We start from the raw sequence: 16284 nt of genomic DNA, 5'->3' as shown, positions 1-16284 counted from the left end.
CTTGAAACCTTTGGCACTTGATGGATCTGTAATGCCTAGGGCGCTACTCACATGAAGAAAAATGAGTTGTGTACAATGGCTTTTTAGTTTGTATTCCTAACGTCTGTTGTCTAACCTCTAGGTTACATTTCTGCAGTGTGTTATATGTAGGGCTGCCTCTGAAGACAGTTCAGAAACATCAGCTGGTGCAGAATTTGATAGCCAGGTTGCTCACTGGGGCAAGACAGTTTGAGTATATCACACTGATTCTGGCTCGACTGCTCTGGCTGCCAGTTAGTTTCCAGGCTCAATTCAGAGTGTGGATTTTGACGTATAAATCCTTAAACAGCTGAGAACAGCAGTACTTCAAGGGCCATCAGCCCCCATATGAACAGACCGAGGCCCTTATTCATGTGCCTCCTCCCCGAGAGGTCTGGAGAGTAGCAACACAGGAATGGGCCTTTTCTGCAGTGGCTCCTCATTTGTGGAACGCTCTCCCCCGGGAGGCTCACCTGGCACCTTCTAGGTTCATCTCTAGGTGCCAGGCAAAAACAAAAACAAAAACCAGGCCTTTGAAATGTGTTTGTGGGAGGGGAGGGTTATTAGTTTGTGGGTTTTTTGTATTTTGAACTGCCCTGCAATCTTGGGATGAAAGGCAATATACTGATTGATTGATTGATTGATTGATTGATTGATTGAATGAATAAATAATATTCCTCTGTGTATGAATAGGTACAGTTTAAGCCTATTTCTCTCTATTTCTGAAGGTCATGTGCAGTCTCATTTATGGTACCCTCACAGTTGGGTGTGGTCGACGTCTTCTCAGATTTTTGGCTTGCTGTTTGCTGGTCACAAGCCAGAGGAACTTGTTAACAAATGGAGTAAAAGAAAGCTGGAAAAGAGTCAAGAAAGTACTACAGATCCACCGGCAACTACCTTCTTAACAGAAGAACTAGACAAAAAGGTTAACATTGCCCTCCTAAATTGCCTTTATTGCATTGATACACATTTCAGTTTGCCATTAGATGGCAGAAACAAAAATGAACATTAGTTTCAATGTCATGATAGAGCTTCACATGATTGTGTCTCTTTTTGTCTCTTAATATACTTCTTAGGGAGAGCAGCCCTTTCATGCTTCACTGTGTTTCAGAATGATTAACTTTTCTTTACTTTTACAGATGAAAACACTTGCTTTAGCATTCTGCCATCAGTTGAAGTCCAAATTTTTAGATCCATGTCTTGGAGAACAGGTAACTATGTAAGGTTTTTGGTAGATCCCCCCCCCCCCCCCATTTTGGGATACGTGTGTTGAAAGAGCACACAATTGAAAGAGGCAGCTAAAGACATTCTGGTGCCTGGAGCATAAAATCAAATTGTTTTGGAACAAATTGAGAGAAATGGTTTTGCTTATCATAATGCACTTCAAGATTTGTAACTAACAACACAAATGATATCTGAACATCCTGTCTTCTAATTTGCCCTGCTTGTCCCTCAGTGGGCAAATACAACCAGATTCTAGAGAATGGGGTGTAGGTGTCAGCAAACACACTTAGAAATTCTTACTGAATTTCAGTGGAGTTACACTGACAGCAGAAGACAGAGGTTTTCAACCTTTTTGAGTCCACAGCTTCCTTGACCAACTCCATTCTTTCTGTGGCACCCCTGTGGGGCTCAGGAGCCCAGTTATGTCACCCCTTGCCTGCAGGGCTGGCAGCCTCTCACCCTTTTTTGAACAGCCTCCCTTGTGGACTGTTCCCTCAGCCTCCTCTCCCCTCTTCTTGGGAGTCCTCCAGGCAGCCCCTGCCCCCTAAGATGCTCCCCCTGCCCCAAAGAGAGGTGCCTGCTCACACTGCCCCACAGGGGCCTGGGAAGAGGATGCCCCCAGTCTTAGTGGGCCAAAGGAGATTGGCCAAAAGTGAACTTGCAGCCAGCACCTTACCTTGGGAGTCAGCAGTGGCAGCATGCCATGACTGGCGGAATGTCACCTTGTGATGTCATGAAAGTGAGCCTTCCCTTCTTAAACATGTACTGAAAACTAACTTGTTTAATCAGGCTTTCCCTAACATTACTGAACACACCGCTCGGTATTTCTTGTGTTTTGCTTGGATTTTTATTGCATTCTGATACTACATATTTACTTTTTGTGAATGGTTTTAAGATTATAATTTGTGCAAAGCTTTTAAGGTACATCAGTGCAGAGCAGCTGAAGCTATAATTATGCAGACATACTGTGCATCTGAAGACCAAGTGGGGGCTACTGTTATTCCAGTGATTTATTTCCACCATGTAGAATTGGGATACTCTTCCATTTGAAACTGACAGGTGCTTAATTTGGGGGGGGGGGGGGTGATGACTGATGCCTACCATATAAATGAATGTGCCTCTCTTTCATTGGAACGGCTCTTCTTGGTGCTCTTTTCCTATTTTGTGTGTGCATTCTTGGCTGTAGTAATTACATTATTTTTTTAAAGATCAAGTGCCATGGTGGCTCTGTATTAGTTAGGGCCACCAGGGTGTTGAACCCTAGGCTTTTGGGGGGCCACACATGAAGGGATTTTCAAACACCTGTTAAGTAGACCACAGTTACATAGCTGTTGTATGACCCAAGTGGAAAAAGTTTGATAGGCCTGATTTTAAAAACCCTTTTTAAAAAAATAGTCTTTGGATAACTTTGTATTTTATATCTGTGCTTTATATTTAAGGTTGTGAAGAATCTACTGTTTGTAGCCAAAGTACTGTACCTTATGGCTCCTCCAGAAGATGGCAAAGAAATCAGCAACGAGGTGGGCCAGGAAGCTGAGGATCAAGAAGACTCTGGAGAAGATGTTGAAAACGAGACTTCAACCATGGAGGCAAAAGACGACAAAGAGAAAAGCAGCCCAGCCACACTGCTGTGGGTAATGAAAAGACTCTTGGCGTTGGCCTCACGTGAAGCTGCATATTCACCCAAGGACCCTTTAAAGGTTTGTATGTTTTTCAGCGAGAACAATTTTACTTTCACAGATAATGCCTTTCAGTTTGACAATAGTTTCAGGATTTCAGATCGACAAGTGCACAGGTGTCAGTGCAAATGGTACAAAAATGCAACCTGTAGATCCATCACAGCTTAAATGAAGTAGGGCTATGAAACTGCAAGCAGATCCTTTGTTAGACCTAAACATGAAAACCAGGAGCAGAGATTATTTTCTTTTTAAAAAACCAAATGCCAATGGTCTTTAGAGTTGTGTAACACATAATAGGCTCTGAAACCTATTTTCCGAGTTGCTGGAAAAAGCAAGTCACTAGTAATTAGGTCCTTAAAGTATTTGTTTTCCTTTGCAAACTGGTCATGTGACCAAATGTATTTGTATTTTCAGAGAACCTGTATCTTTAAATTCCTTGGTGCCATTGCAGTAGATCTTGGGAAAGACAGGGTGAAACCATACCTTCCTACAATCATAGCCCCTCTATATCGAGAACTCAGCAGTACCTATGCAGATCAAGGTAAGAGAGTTATCACAGTCAGCTGTTCAGTGAGACTGTCCACACCCCCTTTAAGTAGGTGGTCTTCCTGTACCAAAAGGTCAGTTGTCTTGCATCATCATAATTACACAGCACAAGAAAAAGGAACAGAAAGTGTTGGCATCCATGACGGATGCTTTAGATCAGGGGTGGAAAACCACTTGGTCCCATGAGACAGATTATCCCAAACTGCACCTGCCCACCATCATGTGCTGGTGAGAGCGAGCCTGCTGGGGTTGGCTGTGCTACTGAGTTTCCCATGGGAGTCACAGTAGTACAGCCAACCCCTTGCCTAAAGCGCGACATGGGGGATTCCAAGCCCAACAGATTGGGAGTGGGGGTCACACAGCTGATCCCTGCAGAAAGCAGGCTTGGAGTCAAGTCTTGCTTGGTTTGGCTTTTCTTTTATAGCATGGCTTGCCAGTTCCCCACCCCTGCTTTAGGGACTTAAGATGGTGTTTCAACTGTGCAGTGTTTTTGTCCTATGCTTACTTGAATGGCCCTTTCTGAATGGTGGAGTGGGCACGTGGTCCTTATTTTTCTTTGGCACAGTTGGAAGCTTTAGCTTCCATTTAAATTAGTTGCAATTTGCTGTGCCGACTGAACCCTGACAAACAGCTGCTAACTTTAACTAAGGTTTCTCCATTCAAACCAGCTTGTTTCAACTAACCATTTAACTGTGGGTTTGGATGACATGTTAATCTAAAAGCAGATGCTTCCAGTGTCCCAACAGGAGGGGTGACTTGCACATGCCTATGTATTGTTGGAATGCAACATGTGCACACAAGAGAGAATGGGGCATTATATATAGACCTTCTGTAGCACTTGAAGACACTTCTGAGTATTCAAAATCATGTTATCTTTGCTAGATCCAACTCTGAAGAATCTTTCCCAGGAAATCATAGAGCTTTTGAAGAAATTGGTTGGATTGGAAACCTTTTCACTCGCGTTTGCTTCTGTGCAAAAGCAAGCCAGTCAGAAGAGAGCTATCCGGAAGAAACAGAGAGCCTTGGAGGTTAGTGTCTGACTTTAGTTTTACTTGCATTTGCTTTAAAATGTCCAGCTTATCCAATGGCAGGGAAACTTTTATTGAAACCAGGCAACTTCAGAATGTATAGGGGAAATGTGAACATGATGACTTTTATTTGTTTTCTGATTAGGCTGTTGCTAATCCTGACATTGCTGCCAAGAAGAAGTTGAAGAGACACAAGAATAAAATTGAAGCAAAGAAGAGAAAAATAGAATTTCTGCGGCCTGGTTACAAAGCAAAAAGACCAAGAAGCCATGCATTAAAAGACTTGGCGATGGTGGAGTGAAACACTATCACATTACTCCCATTATAAATTTTCCATGCTGTACAGAACATGAGACAACAACTGCAGCAGCAGGTGCTCTTCCCTGCCAGACTCATTTGGAGGATGTTTCAACATAAAATAGTATATACTAAGAACCACAGCAGGGAAGAACAACCTCTTGCAGAGACAAAAAAACCAGCTCTCTTATGTATTACTAATTATTTATTTGTAATTTTAATCTATACATAACCTATTCAACTGATGCCTTAAAATTTCTCTCCAAATGTTTCTTTAAGAGGATACATTATTAAGGCTGAGCCTTTCAGGGCTCTATAGTTCACTGTAGAGTGATGTACAGTTTGTGGTAATACAGTGTTTTTTTCTAATGAAATGTGTTCAATGAGCCTTTGAAATATTTTCTCCTGTGTGTGATTAACTTGAGCTGGGTGATTTGAACCCTTGTTCAATCCTCCTCGTGGAGATGCATTTTTACGTGTTGGTATCATGACAAAGTGCTGCTACCCTTTCCATTGGCCCTGTAGTGGGAGGCCTATGCTTTTCAACCCTTGCGTTGCTTGCTATGGAGAAATGTAGCTTTAAAAAAAAACAACTGAACAATTGCTGAAGGAGATACAGTGGTACCTCAGGTTACAGACGCTTCAGGTTACAGACTCTGCTAACCCAGAAATAGTACCTTGGGCTAAGAACTTTGCTTTAGGATGAGAACAGAAATTGTGTGACAGCGGTGTGGCAGCAGCAGGAGGTCCCATTAGCTAAAGTGGTACCTCAAGTTAAGAACAATTTCAGGTTAAGAACAGGCCTCCAGAACGAATTAAGCTCTTAACCCGAGGTACCACTGTACAGTACCCAACAAGGTGACTCATACCATGGCATGTGGTAACATCCATCTTTCTCCTTGTTTTCTACAGTCTTCATTTAAAAAACTCAAATTAGGTTTTTAAAAAGCCACCTGGTTGTCAAGTACAGTGATTCCTTCTGTAGCTTTCTGCTAGCAATTTATAGGAAAGTCTCCAGATCTAAAGTGAACCACTGGCTTAGGGGCTTTCCACTGGCCTCACTTAAAATATTTCAGGATACATAGCTTCCCTTCAATCACAACTGAGTCCATGCAGCCCTCCATACATTAAATAAGCATATTCAAATACCTGCAGAACTTCCTGGTTAACTTCTCTCCACAACAGCTCCATTTCCGAGCATATATATCTTGAACACATCAAGGCTTTCCTTCACAGGTTACACTGCAAGCAAAATACTTAACGCAGGGTTCCACTATTGGTTGTAAGAAAACAAAGAACTCTATAAGCAGCACTAATAAGAGTCCCCACATTACAATCAAGTATCAAGGCTTCATCTTGCAACAGTTCTGATCAGTTGGATAATGCCACCAAGACTACTTATTTAAGCTACTCTTAACTTCAAAAAAGGGGTGTGGGTGGTGCTGTGGTCTAAACCACAGAGCCTAGGGCTTGCTGATCACAAGGTTGGCGGATCGAATCCCCGCGATGGGGTGAGCTCCCGTTGCTCAATCCCTGCTCCTGCCAACCTAGCAGTTCGAAAGCATGTCAAAGTGCAAGTAGATACCGCTCCAGCGGAAAGGTAAACGGCGTTGGACCTAACGGTCAGGGGTCCCTTTAGCTTTTTACTAACTACAAAAAGGAACACATGAAAGGCAACAGGCATGAAATAGAAAAATCTAGATAAATGATAGTTAAATATATTTATTAGTGTTAAATAGTTTCAAACACTTAGAATTCTAAGTAGCAAATGTTTATTCCAATTTATTCTCATGGACTATCAGTTATGACTGTCATAAAAATCGATGTTACATAACTTACACAAAAAAGAATGTAGTATTTTAAACATAGTATACAGACAAACATTCAGTTGATTCAGTGTGATTTACAATGCAAACAAGCCTCATTCCTTTCAAAAGTTATTCGGCCAGTCCTATTTACAGAATTGCATTTCATTCATATGACAGCTGAAGGAAACTTCCAAGTCCATTTCACTGTCTGCTCTTCAAAGTCTCCACCAACCTAGAAAGATTCGGCTTTGTGATTACATGTATATAGAATGATAAAGCAATTATGAAGACTTAGTTACAGCAAGATGCCTTGTAGCTCAGCAGGCTCTATGCTACATAGACACAACCTTAAGAATTTAACACCTGTGGTACTTACCACTCCATTGCCTCATCAAGTCCAGTGCCTTTGGTTGCAGATGTCTTGAATATCTGCCATTTTCTATCCTTCAGAGCTGGAAGTCCAAGTGCATTTGCCATTTCTGTTGGAGTCATAGCCTGTTCCATATCTTGTTTGTTTGCAAATACCACTAAAATTGCTTTCTTTAGTTCTTCCTCCTAAAAAAGGTGGCAGATTATGTCACAAAAGTGTATTATTAAGTCTTGCCTTGAGTCATGCAAAATACCTAAAGCACAGTAGACAGGCTGACTGAAAAACTGATTTTCAGTTATGGGTTTGGTTTTTTTATTTACAATTTTAAAAAACTTAAAGTATTTAAGAATTCTCCTTTCCTGCTAGTTTTGCATTAGAAATCACTATATGAGAGAAGTTCCATTGATAAGGCTGTATTTGATGTTACATTATTAGGTGTGAGCGCTTATGTTCAGATGCTGAAGGTTCAAATGTATCATCCTTATAGCCATGCATCTAAATCGGGTGGGGACCTTGGGCCCTCCAGATGTTGCTGCACTACAACTCGCATCAGCCCCACCAAGCATAGACAATGGCCAAGGATGATGGGAACAACATCTGGAGGACCAAAGGTTCTCCACACCTGATCCAGATGTATTCTATGTGCAGTTGCCTGAACAGCTAAATCTTCCATGGCCGCTAGTATAAGATCAGGGGGTAGAAAAAGGCATTTAATGGATCCTCATGGTCTTAAAACATGCTTAGGAGTGAAAAAATCAGTAAAGGCTAGTGGTATATAATCTCCTGCAGTGCCCCTAATCCCTTTGCACTGTTCTTAACTGAAGGCAGCCAGAAACTTGAGCAAAATTATAAGAATCATCCCAATCCTTACTCTTTGCTCATGTGGTACAAGTACAGAAATCAAACACTTTGTATTTGCATATGACTTATGAAACACATTTGAAGTTCCAAAACTCCAAGGGATACACAGATGCTGCAACAGGTTGGGCGTGGAAAATTTTTCCCCACCAATAAATACATGAAAACTTACAGAAACAGCAGTACAAATCTAAAACACTCTCAGGTTGATAGTAAGGTTGGTCCCTTTCATAATTGTTTTACTAAGTTCACTGAGAGTGTCTAAAACTATCTTTTAAAAAACAACCAAAACAAAAGAACAAAAACCTCAGGTTTCCTACCTCCAGCATGGCAACAAGCTCAGACTTTGAAATTCCAATTCTGTCCCTGTCACAGCTGTCAACTACATAAATGACTGCATCTGTATTGGAATAGTAACACCTCCAATACGGCCTGGAAAATAAACATGTTATTATTTAAAATGTATCAGGTGAAACAATCACAGCACAATCCTCATTATTTCCTGGCTACCCTTTTCAGGCATAACCATAGATTAAACTTAGGAAGATTATGTCTGATAAAGGAAAAAACTAAACTCTGACATACAATCTGTAATTTTATGTCTTATCTACTAATATCTAGTAGCTAAACCCTCACACTATTTCCTATTTATGTCACAAGCGGTCATAAACTGATCCAGTAACACTTGTGTGCCTTCAAAAATCCAGTCTACTTTCCATTATCAAGGAATTTTAGTGGCAAAAAAGGGGAAATAAATCTTAGGAAGGGCACATGAAGTCAAGTTCAGGTTAAGCAGCTTCAAACCCACAAAGAAATTCACCAAGTATGCTCAGTTCTGCTGAAGTAAGTAAGTTGCCTGCATGGGAAGTTATTTTTTCAAACTGGAATGTCATAATAAACATTTTAGAAATCAGATTTTTAACTGTATTGACAATTAGCAGTAAGAAAATATGTTCTACCTAACTAAAATCAGGCCAATTTTGTAACACCAGATCATGTTCTTTTCTAACCATTGCGGAATTTCTTAGGGACCTCAAGCACTGAGTTAAATACAGTATTTCAGAAGCCATGTCCTGGGTTTGCACTCCTGTGCTTTTCCCCCCAGATGTGCTATACCTGATGCTTGTCTGTCCTCCTAAGTCCCAGACTTGGAACTTCAGATTCTTGTAGGTTACTGTCTCAACATTGAAACCAATTGCTGGAAAAGAAAAAAGTTTGTTGTTTTTAATGTTGCAAACCAAATCCTTTTGTGGAAATCTGAATATACAACATCTTTAATGGTACATATGTTAGTTTCTGTTCCAAGACACCATTTTATGAGTCAATAAAATAGTGGCTTGCCAGTTGGAATGACCCACCCTCTCTTCCTCATGTGCTGCTCTGGGATTCTCCCAACTCCCTTCAGAACTACTTTTGGGGCAGAGTGGGGGAAGCCCCACTATTCAGGGGAAAGTCCTTGCACAGGGCTTCCACTGGCAAGGAGTCTTAGGTGAATCCCTCCTACAATCCTGATTTTCTAATTAGGATGACCTAGAAACAAACCATAGGCTCATTTAGCGGGTATTTGTTCTGCCCATATTTAAATACACATTTCTTTAGCATTAATGTTAGATACTCAAGGTTGCAATTCTACAAACATTTACTCAAGAATAAATCCCATTGAATTCAGTGGGGCTTACTTCTGAACAGACATCAATAGGATTGTGCTATCAAAGAGTTAGAAATTAGAATTTCTAATTTTTAGTGATTTAAGGCAGTGACACTGGGAGGAGCAGAGAGAGAAGAAACACCATGGTGCATCTGCAGCAGCGCAACTGGACTCCTTCATCTGCCCCAGCCGCAACAAAACTTATCTTTCCCATATCAGTCTCCACAGAAGGGGTAGGCAACCTGCGGCCCATGGGCCACAAGCGGCCCAAGGGGGTCATTTAACCGGCCCATGAGCCACCCCTGAACCGAGCTGCCCTAAACTGGCACAGCGCGGGGACTCGCTTCAGCAGTGCCGGAAATCGCGTCTGTGCAGATGCAGATGCAGGAAATTGCATCTGCGCAGACACAGAAAATTGTGGGCGCGTGCAATCTAGCCCACAGAGGGATCTCCGCTGGAGTGAACCAGCCCAGGTGAGGTAAACCTTGCCGACCTCTGCTCTACAGCCACAGCAGGCGCTGCAACCTTCCAACAGTTTGACTTCACCTCCAAAGGTGCACTCCTCCATTATGTCCTGAGACAGACTGATGTCAATCAAATTACATCTGTTTTAGGTGCATTTCAGTAATTTGAGCTTGCCACATTTAAACCTTATTTAACAATGGATGAGTGAACAGAACATAGAGCATTGCATTACATGTGATGCATTGTGTTACATTTAGAAGAACACTTACTAGGAATGGTAGTCACAACTTCTCCAACTTGCAACCTGTAGAGAATTGTTGTCTTTCCTGCTCCATCTAATCCCAAAATTAGAATTCTCATCTCCCGCGTACCAAATAAACTGGAAAAGATGGTTGAAAAAAACCCACCTATAGAGAACAAGAATAATTGTCAAAACTGAACTGCATTATCATAGACTATCAAATATTAACAGCTTGTTTACAAAGCTCTTGTGAAAAGAGGTAAGACAGATTTCTTGGGGAAAGGTCTTACAGTCATACCTCGGGTTACAGACGCTTCAGTATAAGAGCATACAAATTCTTCTCCAAGAAGAACAGAATGTAAGATTGTTCAACACTTGTTTTGTATAAGGCTCCTGCAAATGTGCCGTATGATTCCTGTATATATACTATATATTTTTTTTTTTTAAATAATATTTATTAAAATTTTCAGAAAAAAAAGAAAATACAGAAAGCAAGAATTTACATATTTTCATATATCCTTATTTTCATATATCCGCTTTCTGGGACTCCCCCCTTCCCCCACCCCTACCATATTCCTTTTTCATATTGTTGGCTCCACAAGCTCTCAATTCTAATTAAAAACTTAATTTGTTAAACCATTATTCGAATTTAAAATTTCTGCACTCCACATCAATACCCTTAATAAAACACAAAAAATTTCTTTCCCAAGGCCCACCCCATTTTCATTCCACAATTTCCTTTTTTTTAATAATAAAAACTCCCCACATAATAAAAGTATCAGAAATAAGAAATAAAGAGTATAATAGATAGGACAAAGCTAATTCAAAAAAAAAGAAGTTAACAAGCCTTTGGATTATAGTTCTCCCCCCCTGTCCCCGGTTTAATTTCCCCCTGACCACCAAACCATGTTATCCGCCTGGGATTCTTACAATCCATAAATCACCTATTTCCCCCAACTCCTTGCTGGTTTTTTCTTTTCTTTTTTTTTTTTTTTTTTCCCTTTCATAAACATTTTTAGAACACTTAACTTCAGATCTGTAATAAAACTCCCCCCATTGTTCTTTCCAAATTGTAGTCCAGTTTTCTCTTGTTCCGCTGCTGAAACGTTCTAATTCAGAAGCTTAGTAAGTCTGCAGGGATTATTATTATTCAGGAACAAAAACTTGCGTTCAGTCCCTTCCTTTCTTCAATAGAAAATTCTATTGTCTCCTTTAGCTGAACACCCTGTAGACAAAATATTGTTTCCGTTTCGCAGCTTTCCCAGAAGATAACCAGTCCTGTAAAATTCCAATGGTGTTTTTTTCACTTACGACCATCTTTGTAATGTCCCGAAACTCCTCTAGGGGGATTGTTATAACTTTGTCTTCTCTAGTCCAAAAGTCCGATTGTTATCCATATTTTCGCCATTTTGTATCCAAGTTTTAACAAATTGTAGCAAATTGTAACAAATTTAGCCAGCAAAGTTCTCATAATAAAATCCTCTCTGCTTTCCGACTTTGACAGCTACTTTGACAGCTGTCAAAATCTCCGACTCTTTTCACCAGGCTCTCTCTTCAATCACCCCGGTTCCCAGGGGGGGGGGGTTACGTTTCTTCTCCCTCAGTTCATCCTCCAGCACAGTTCTTATAATTCCCCATCGTGAAATTCTTAGTTTTTATCAGCAAGCAAATCTTTTTGGACCTTGGTTACCCCGTCCTTGTCTTGAAAGGTTTACAATAGGGGGGGGGACTGACTTCCTTTTTGGATCCCCCCCCGCTCGTATCCAATTCAAAAAGAAATTCTTTTTTTCCTCCTTTTAAACCCAGTTTCCAAATTACTCACGGGTTGTTGTCTAAAAGTCCGAATTTTCAATAGAAGAAGTCAGCGCTCTCCGCCGGATGGCATGCGGCTGCGCTCGGCAGGGATAGCAGAGGACTCAAAGCACCACGCTTCTCCCCGGCACCCGATCCTTAGCCTTTAAAAAGGCTCCTTCACGAGTCGGGAGGGCGCTAGCGGTGCCAGCCGAGTCTCCATGTCCACGACCCTCGTGGCCGTGGTTTTTAAGGGTCCCCGCATCGCCGGTGCGGTAGGACCCAGCCCCTGCCGAGCAGACTCCCTCCGGAGCTCGGAGGGAGTCCGCCATTCGGCGATGGCGCCAACCCGGAAGTCTCGATTCCTGTATATATACTATAATCTGGACAAAGAATCAGAGCTGGAAGGCACCCTGAGGATCATCTAGTCCAACCCCCTGCAATGCAGGAATATGCAGCTGCAACCTTGGCGTTATCAGCTGCACGCTCTAACCAACTGAGCTATCCTGTCTACATGGCAAGGTAGACTCTCTATTAGACTTCTGCTGTAACTTCAATTCCTCCCTCCCCTATCTAGGTCTGGAGTGTTTCCAAAACAAATAAACTTCCTCAATACCAGAGTCACAGAAACCTCACAGAATTGTATAGGTAAAAGGGACAACACGGATCATGCTCTACCAACTGAGCTATCTCAGTGTCATATGAATAAAAGGACCCTACCCAAGAAGCCTACAATCACACCCTTGCTAATTCAACCACCACTCCAACCACACCCACACCCACAGAGTATCATTCAGATTTCACAAAATTACCTCTAAAGAGCACTCATACTGGCCACGCTCTTAAATCATGGTAAACCATAAACCATGATTTATTGTGTATGAACAAAATCACATATCACTCCTCCTGAGCTGGGAGAAATCAAATCATGATCCCCAGTGTTACATCATGGTTTGCTTCATTCCGACCAAACCCTAATCTGTAACCAAGATTTCTCCTTAATTTAGTAATCGTAGCCTGCTGGATCAAAACAAACCATTTGGACATAACGCCATGCCAAGGATCACGGTTTGTTTTCTCCTAGCATTAGTTGGCAGGAGTGCAGAATCCCTTACTGGGGCCTGTCTCTTTCCACCAAAATCTGCTTTCCCCAAATTAAGAAGAAAAACGGTCTTTCATTATGGAGCAGGCCACACAGGTACCTCAGAAGGCTGATAAACCCATGAAGACTCAACAGGCGGAGCCTTAACAATTATTTATTGAACAACAGCAATCTACAAAATCTTCCAGGACATTTCTTTTTTCTTCTAGTCATCAGAAATAGGAAGTTACTTTGGTGAAACCAGACAGCCCAAGAAAACAAGCCTCCTGTAGGGTAAGTAATCATCCCTGAGCACTGGCCAGGCAGGCAACGGCTGAGAGCAGCTGGAGTCCAAAAACATCTGGAGGGTTCCGGGATTACCCGAGGAACGTGGTGGGTGTGCTGCTCCCAGGTCCTTCCCCAAAAGCGAAGTGGCTTCGGGTGGCGCTGGGATAGGCGAGGCAGCGCACGCACCGGAGGAAGGCGGAGCTGGCGCGGGAGCCCAGGCCAAGGACCAGGTGGGCGAGGACCCCGAAGGAACCTCCCCGCCCACGGCAGAGCAGCCGGGCGAAGGAAAGCCGGCCTCCTCAGCAGCGGCCGGGAGAAAGGGCGCCGCGTAACGTTACACGAAGGGAAGCGGGGAGGATTCCGCTCCGGGCAAGGCACTCGAAGGTGCACCTCCCTCCCGGGCTGCGTCTGGCCCAACGAGCTGCAGCGAGAGGGGATTTTCCCTACGGCCCCAGCCTGAGGGAAACTCCTCGTGAGGGAAAGCTCGCCTGCTGCGACACGGGAACGAGAACCATCCTGGGGAAACGTAGCGCACCGAGTGGCCTCCCTCGGGGGGAGAGAGACACGCTCCTCTCTCTCGCCCCCGCCGTTTCCAGGCGACCTGCTTCCCGCCCGGCCTGCAGCTGCGCCACCGCTTCACCCGCCCCGCTTCTCCCTCAGCAGCCCGGCCGCCTCAGGGCCCTTTCCTCACCCATGGCTGAGGCGCTTTCCCGCGTCGCTTCCCTCTCAGAGAAACCGCGCCGACCCCCTGCGCCGCCGCGGCCGCCGCCGTTAACCCGGAAGTTGGCCGCGAAGCTGCTGCTTCCACGTCGACCGCCTCCCTCACAGCCGCTGGGCACACGGAAAGCAAAGCCGGGGCAGCGCTCCGATTAGGGCTTTCGACACGAGGGGACGGAGCGCGGCGCCGACGGAGCTGAAAAGGGCTTCCGCCGCCACTCGTGTCAGGTGCTAAGGCTAGTGGGGATCGTGTGGCAGTGACCTCTTTAAAAAAAAAACAAAACTTTTCACGATTTAAACAGTTACGTGACGAATCTGCCGTTTCGAAACGAGATGCCGCTTCCTTGCTGGAAAGTAGCGGCAGGAGGCGTGAACCGCTGAAGGGAGGGGTCACATGGGCTGCGGGGGCGGGGCGTTCTTGGCCCGCGTGGCGCCACGAGGGGATTCACGTGATGAGGACGCGCGCCTCTCGGTTTGGCTGAAGGAAAAACCCCAGTGGACTGGCTAGCGCTTTCATGTTACGGGAGCAGCGTCTAGGATCTTCCCTTATAAATAAACATTTGGTAGGATTAGTCCCCGGTGCACAAAGGATGGTGCTTGACAGGCGAGCAACTTGTTATAGGAAGGTAGAGCAGAGGTTGCTGTTAAATATACACACTAATGCATGATCTCTGTAATCATGCGTGGCAAGCAGAAATTAAACCGCAAAGAAGTGTGCTTCAGTACTGGCTTCCAAAGGCGATTCAGGAATCAGGATACTGCTTGGGCACAAGACTGCCCTCAGCCAAAGTGTTTCATGATAAGCTTTTAGAAAAACAACACCACAATAGCACTCTACTATGTATGCATCAGGTTAAGATCCTCAAGGGTGCACACAGGGATAACCTGCAGCTGTCAAGTCCCCTGGAAGTATAGTCTGGAACAGCCTTGTAATTAAAACATTCAGCTGGTAATTAACATGGAATTGCATGCAGGTGAATGAGTACTCAATCATTTCTTTGTGCCCAGCAGAGAGAACAAGTGGTTTGAGTTCTTCAACGGCCAGCCCACAGCAGGTTGAAGAATTTTTTATTTTTGGTAGGTTTTTGTGGCCTTATTTAAAAGACTGTTCTGGAAGAATCACATCATATTTCTCTTACATTTTTGATGAACAGGGATAGAGTGACATGAGGGTTAAGTTTTAAAATCAGTGAGGGTTTTAATGGTTTAAGCACATCATCCACTTTTGAATGGAGAAGTTTTCACAATGAATACGTACACAATAAAATAAGTAAAATCTGGTAATCTAGATTCCCCAGGATACATTGCTTTCCCTTTATCCCTAACTGCATATTATACAAAACTACAAAACTATTACTACTTCTCTTTTGGAAGCAGTAAGGCAAGAGTACAGCTGACGTGGAGAGTGGTTACTTATGAAGTGGGTTGATTGGTTTTCTACTTCTATTTTGGCAATCATCAAAGAATTGAATCCCAAAAAACAATCTTTATTCCCATCGGCATGGTTTGTACTTGTTACAGCTGTGAAAAATCAGCCAAGATCCCATTTCTGATTAATCTGTTCTTTTAAATTACATCTCCTTTCCATAATAGTTTTGTTTTGTATGTATGTATGTATGTATGTTATTTTAAAAATGTTTATTCCCCCCCCTTCAATAGGTGGAAATAGAAAGAATTACACAAAACTGATTCATTATTTGAATGAAAAAATATAGCAAAATAGTTTTGACCATAATTTAGAAAATGACACTTATACAAAAAATAACTTCAGTGAGGCAAAAGCATAAGTCTTCAGGTCCTTGATAGCCTCAGTAGTCCACGGATACGTCTAACGAGTGCTTGAATGAAAGTGTAGCGTGATCGGACCTTAGAATAGAGGCTTTCAATGTCAAGGAGCTTCTTCTGCAGCGATTCCCCAAAACTGTTGATGGCTTCAATCTGAAGCTGGAGGAGTGGAGAAAAAAATAATGTAACTTCTGTTCATTACACCCTGCTTTTTAAACATACATACATACATACATACATACATTTCTTATTTAGAAATACCAGCTCTCATATAAAGTCTAATTAAAGTTATGTGGCTTTGTGAGGGGAAGGCATATCACAAACCCCTGAATGATAAAACATTGGTCTCAATGAGTTATTTCTCAAGCTGTTAGGAAAAAAAAATCAAAGGATCAGGGATAACTGCAATCTTAACAATGTACTCCTTTTAAATTTTATTT

The 16284-nt window shown here is 42.8% G+C and overlaps 3 protein-coding genes across 4 annotated transcripts in view; 1 reads left to right on the top strand and 2 right to left on the bottom strand.

The window, feature by feature from the left end:
- The window catches only part of UTP20 (UTP20 small subunit processome component), a 61463-nt gene extending 56275 nt beyond the window's left edge, over positions 1-5188 (top strand). For both annotated transcript variants that reach the window (XM_080971987.1, XM_080971986.1), the window contains exons 57-62: positions 747-943; positions 1158-1229; positions 2682-2942; positions 3336-3462; positions 4350-4495; positions 4641-5188. In XM_080971987.1, the coding sequence (XP_080828113.1) occupies positions 747-943; positions 1158-1229; positions 2682-2942; positions 3336-3462; positions 4350-4495; positions 4641-4796 (959 nt within the window). In that variant the 3' untranslated portion in view covers positions 4797-5188. The remainder of the gene's footprint in view (positions 1-746; positions 944-1157; positions 1230-2681; positions 2943-3335; positions 3463-4349; positions 4496-4640) is intronic.
- Positions 5189-6498: 1310 nt separating this feature from the next.
- Positions 6499-14210, bottom strand: ARL1 (ARF like GTPase 1). The gene is made up of 6 exons (XM_080971992.1): positions 14034-14210; positions 10211-10348; positions 8945-9026; positions 8149-8260; positions 6977-7155; positions 6499-6832 (listed from the first exon to the last, which is right to left on the bottom strand). The coding sequence occupies exons 1-6, from the start codon at positions 14035-14037 to the stop codon at positions 6802-6804; spliced, it is 546 nt and encodes a 181-aa protein (XP_080828118.1). The 5' UTR covers positions 14038-14210; the 3' UTR covers positions 6499-6801.
- A 1022-nt stretch (positions 14211-15232) lies between these two features.
- The window catches only part of NUP205 (nucleoporin 205), a 36676-nt gene continuing 35624 nt past the window's right edge, over positions 15233-16284 (bottom strand). The window contains exon 43 of the mRNA XM_080971991.1: positions 15233-16003. Coding sequence (XP_080828117.1) covers positions 15851-16003 — 153 coding nt within the window. The 3' untranslated portion in view covers positions 15233-15850. The remainder of the gene's footprint in view (positions 16004-16284) is intronic.

The sequence above is a fragment of the Podarcis pityusensis genome (genome assembly GCF_964106645.2).
Source record: "Podarcis pityusensis genome assembly, chromosome: 10".
Lineage (NCBI taxonomy): Eukaryota > Metazoa > Chordata > Lepidosauria > Squamata > Lacertidae > Podarcis > Podarcis pityusensis.
Note: the sequence above shows the minus strand (reverse complement) of the source record. Positions and strands in the feature narration are given on the sequence as shown.

What these genes read in the sequence shown, in the direction of transcription:
- ARL1 (XM_080971992.1), bottom strand. An exon ending in AGTTGTGACTACCATTCCTA is followed by an intron (nt 9,027 to 10,210) that starts GTAAGTGTTCTT and finishes TTTCTTTTCCAG; the next exon opens with CAATTGGTTTCAATGTTGAG. An exon ending in CTTGATGAGGCAATGGAGTG is followed by an intron (nt 6,833 to 6,976) that starts GTAAGTACCACA and finishes GAATCTTTCTAG; the next exon opens with GTTGGTGGAGACTTTGAAGA.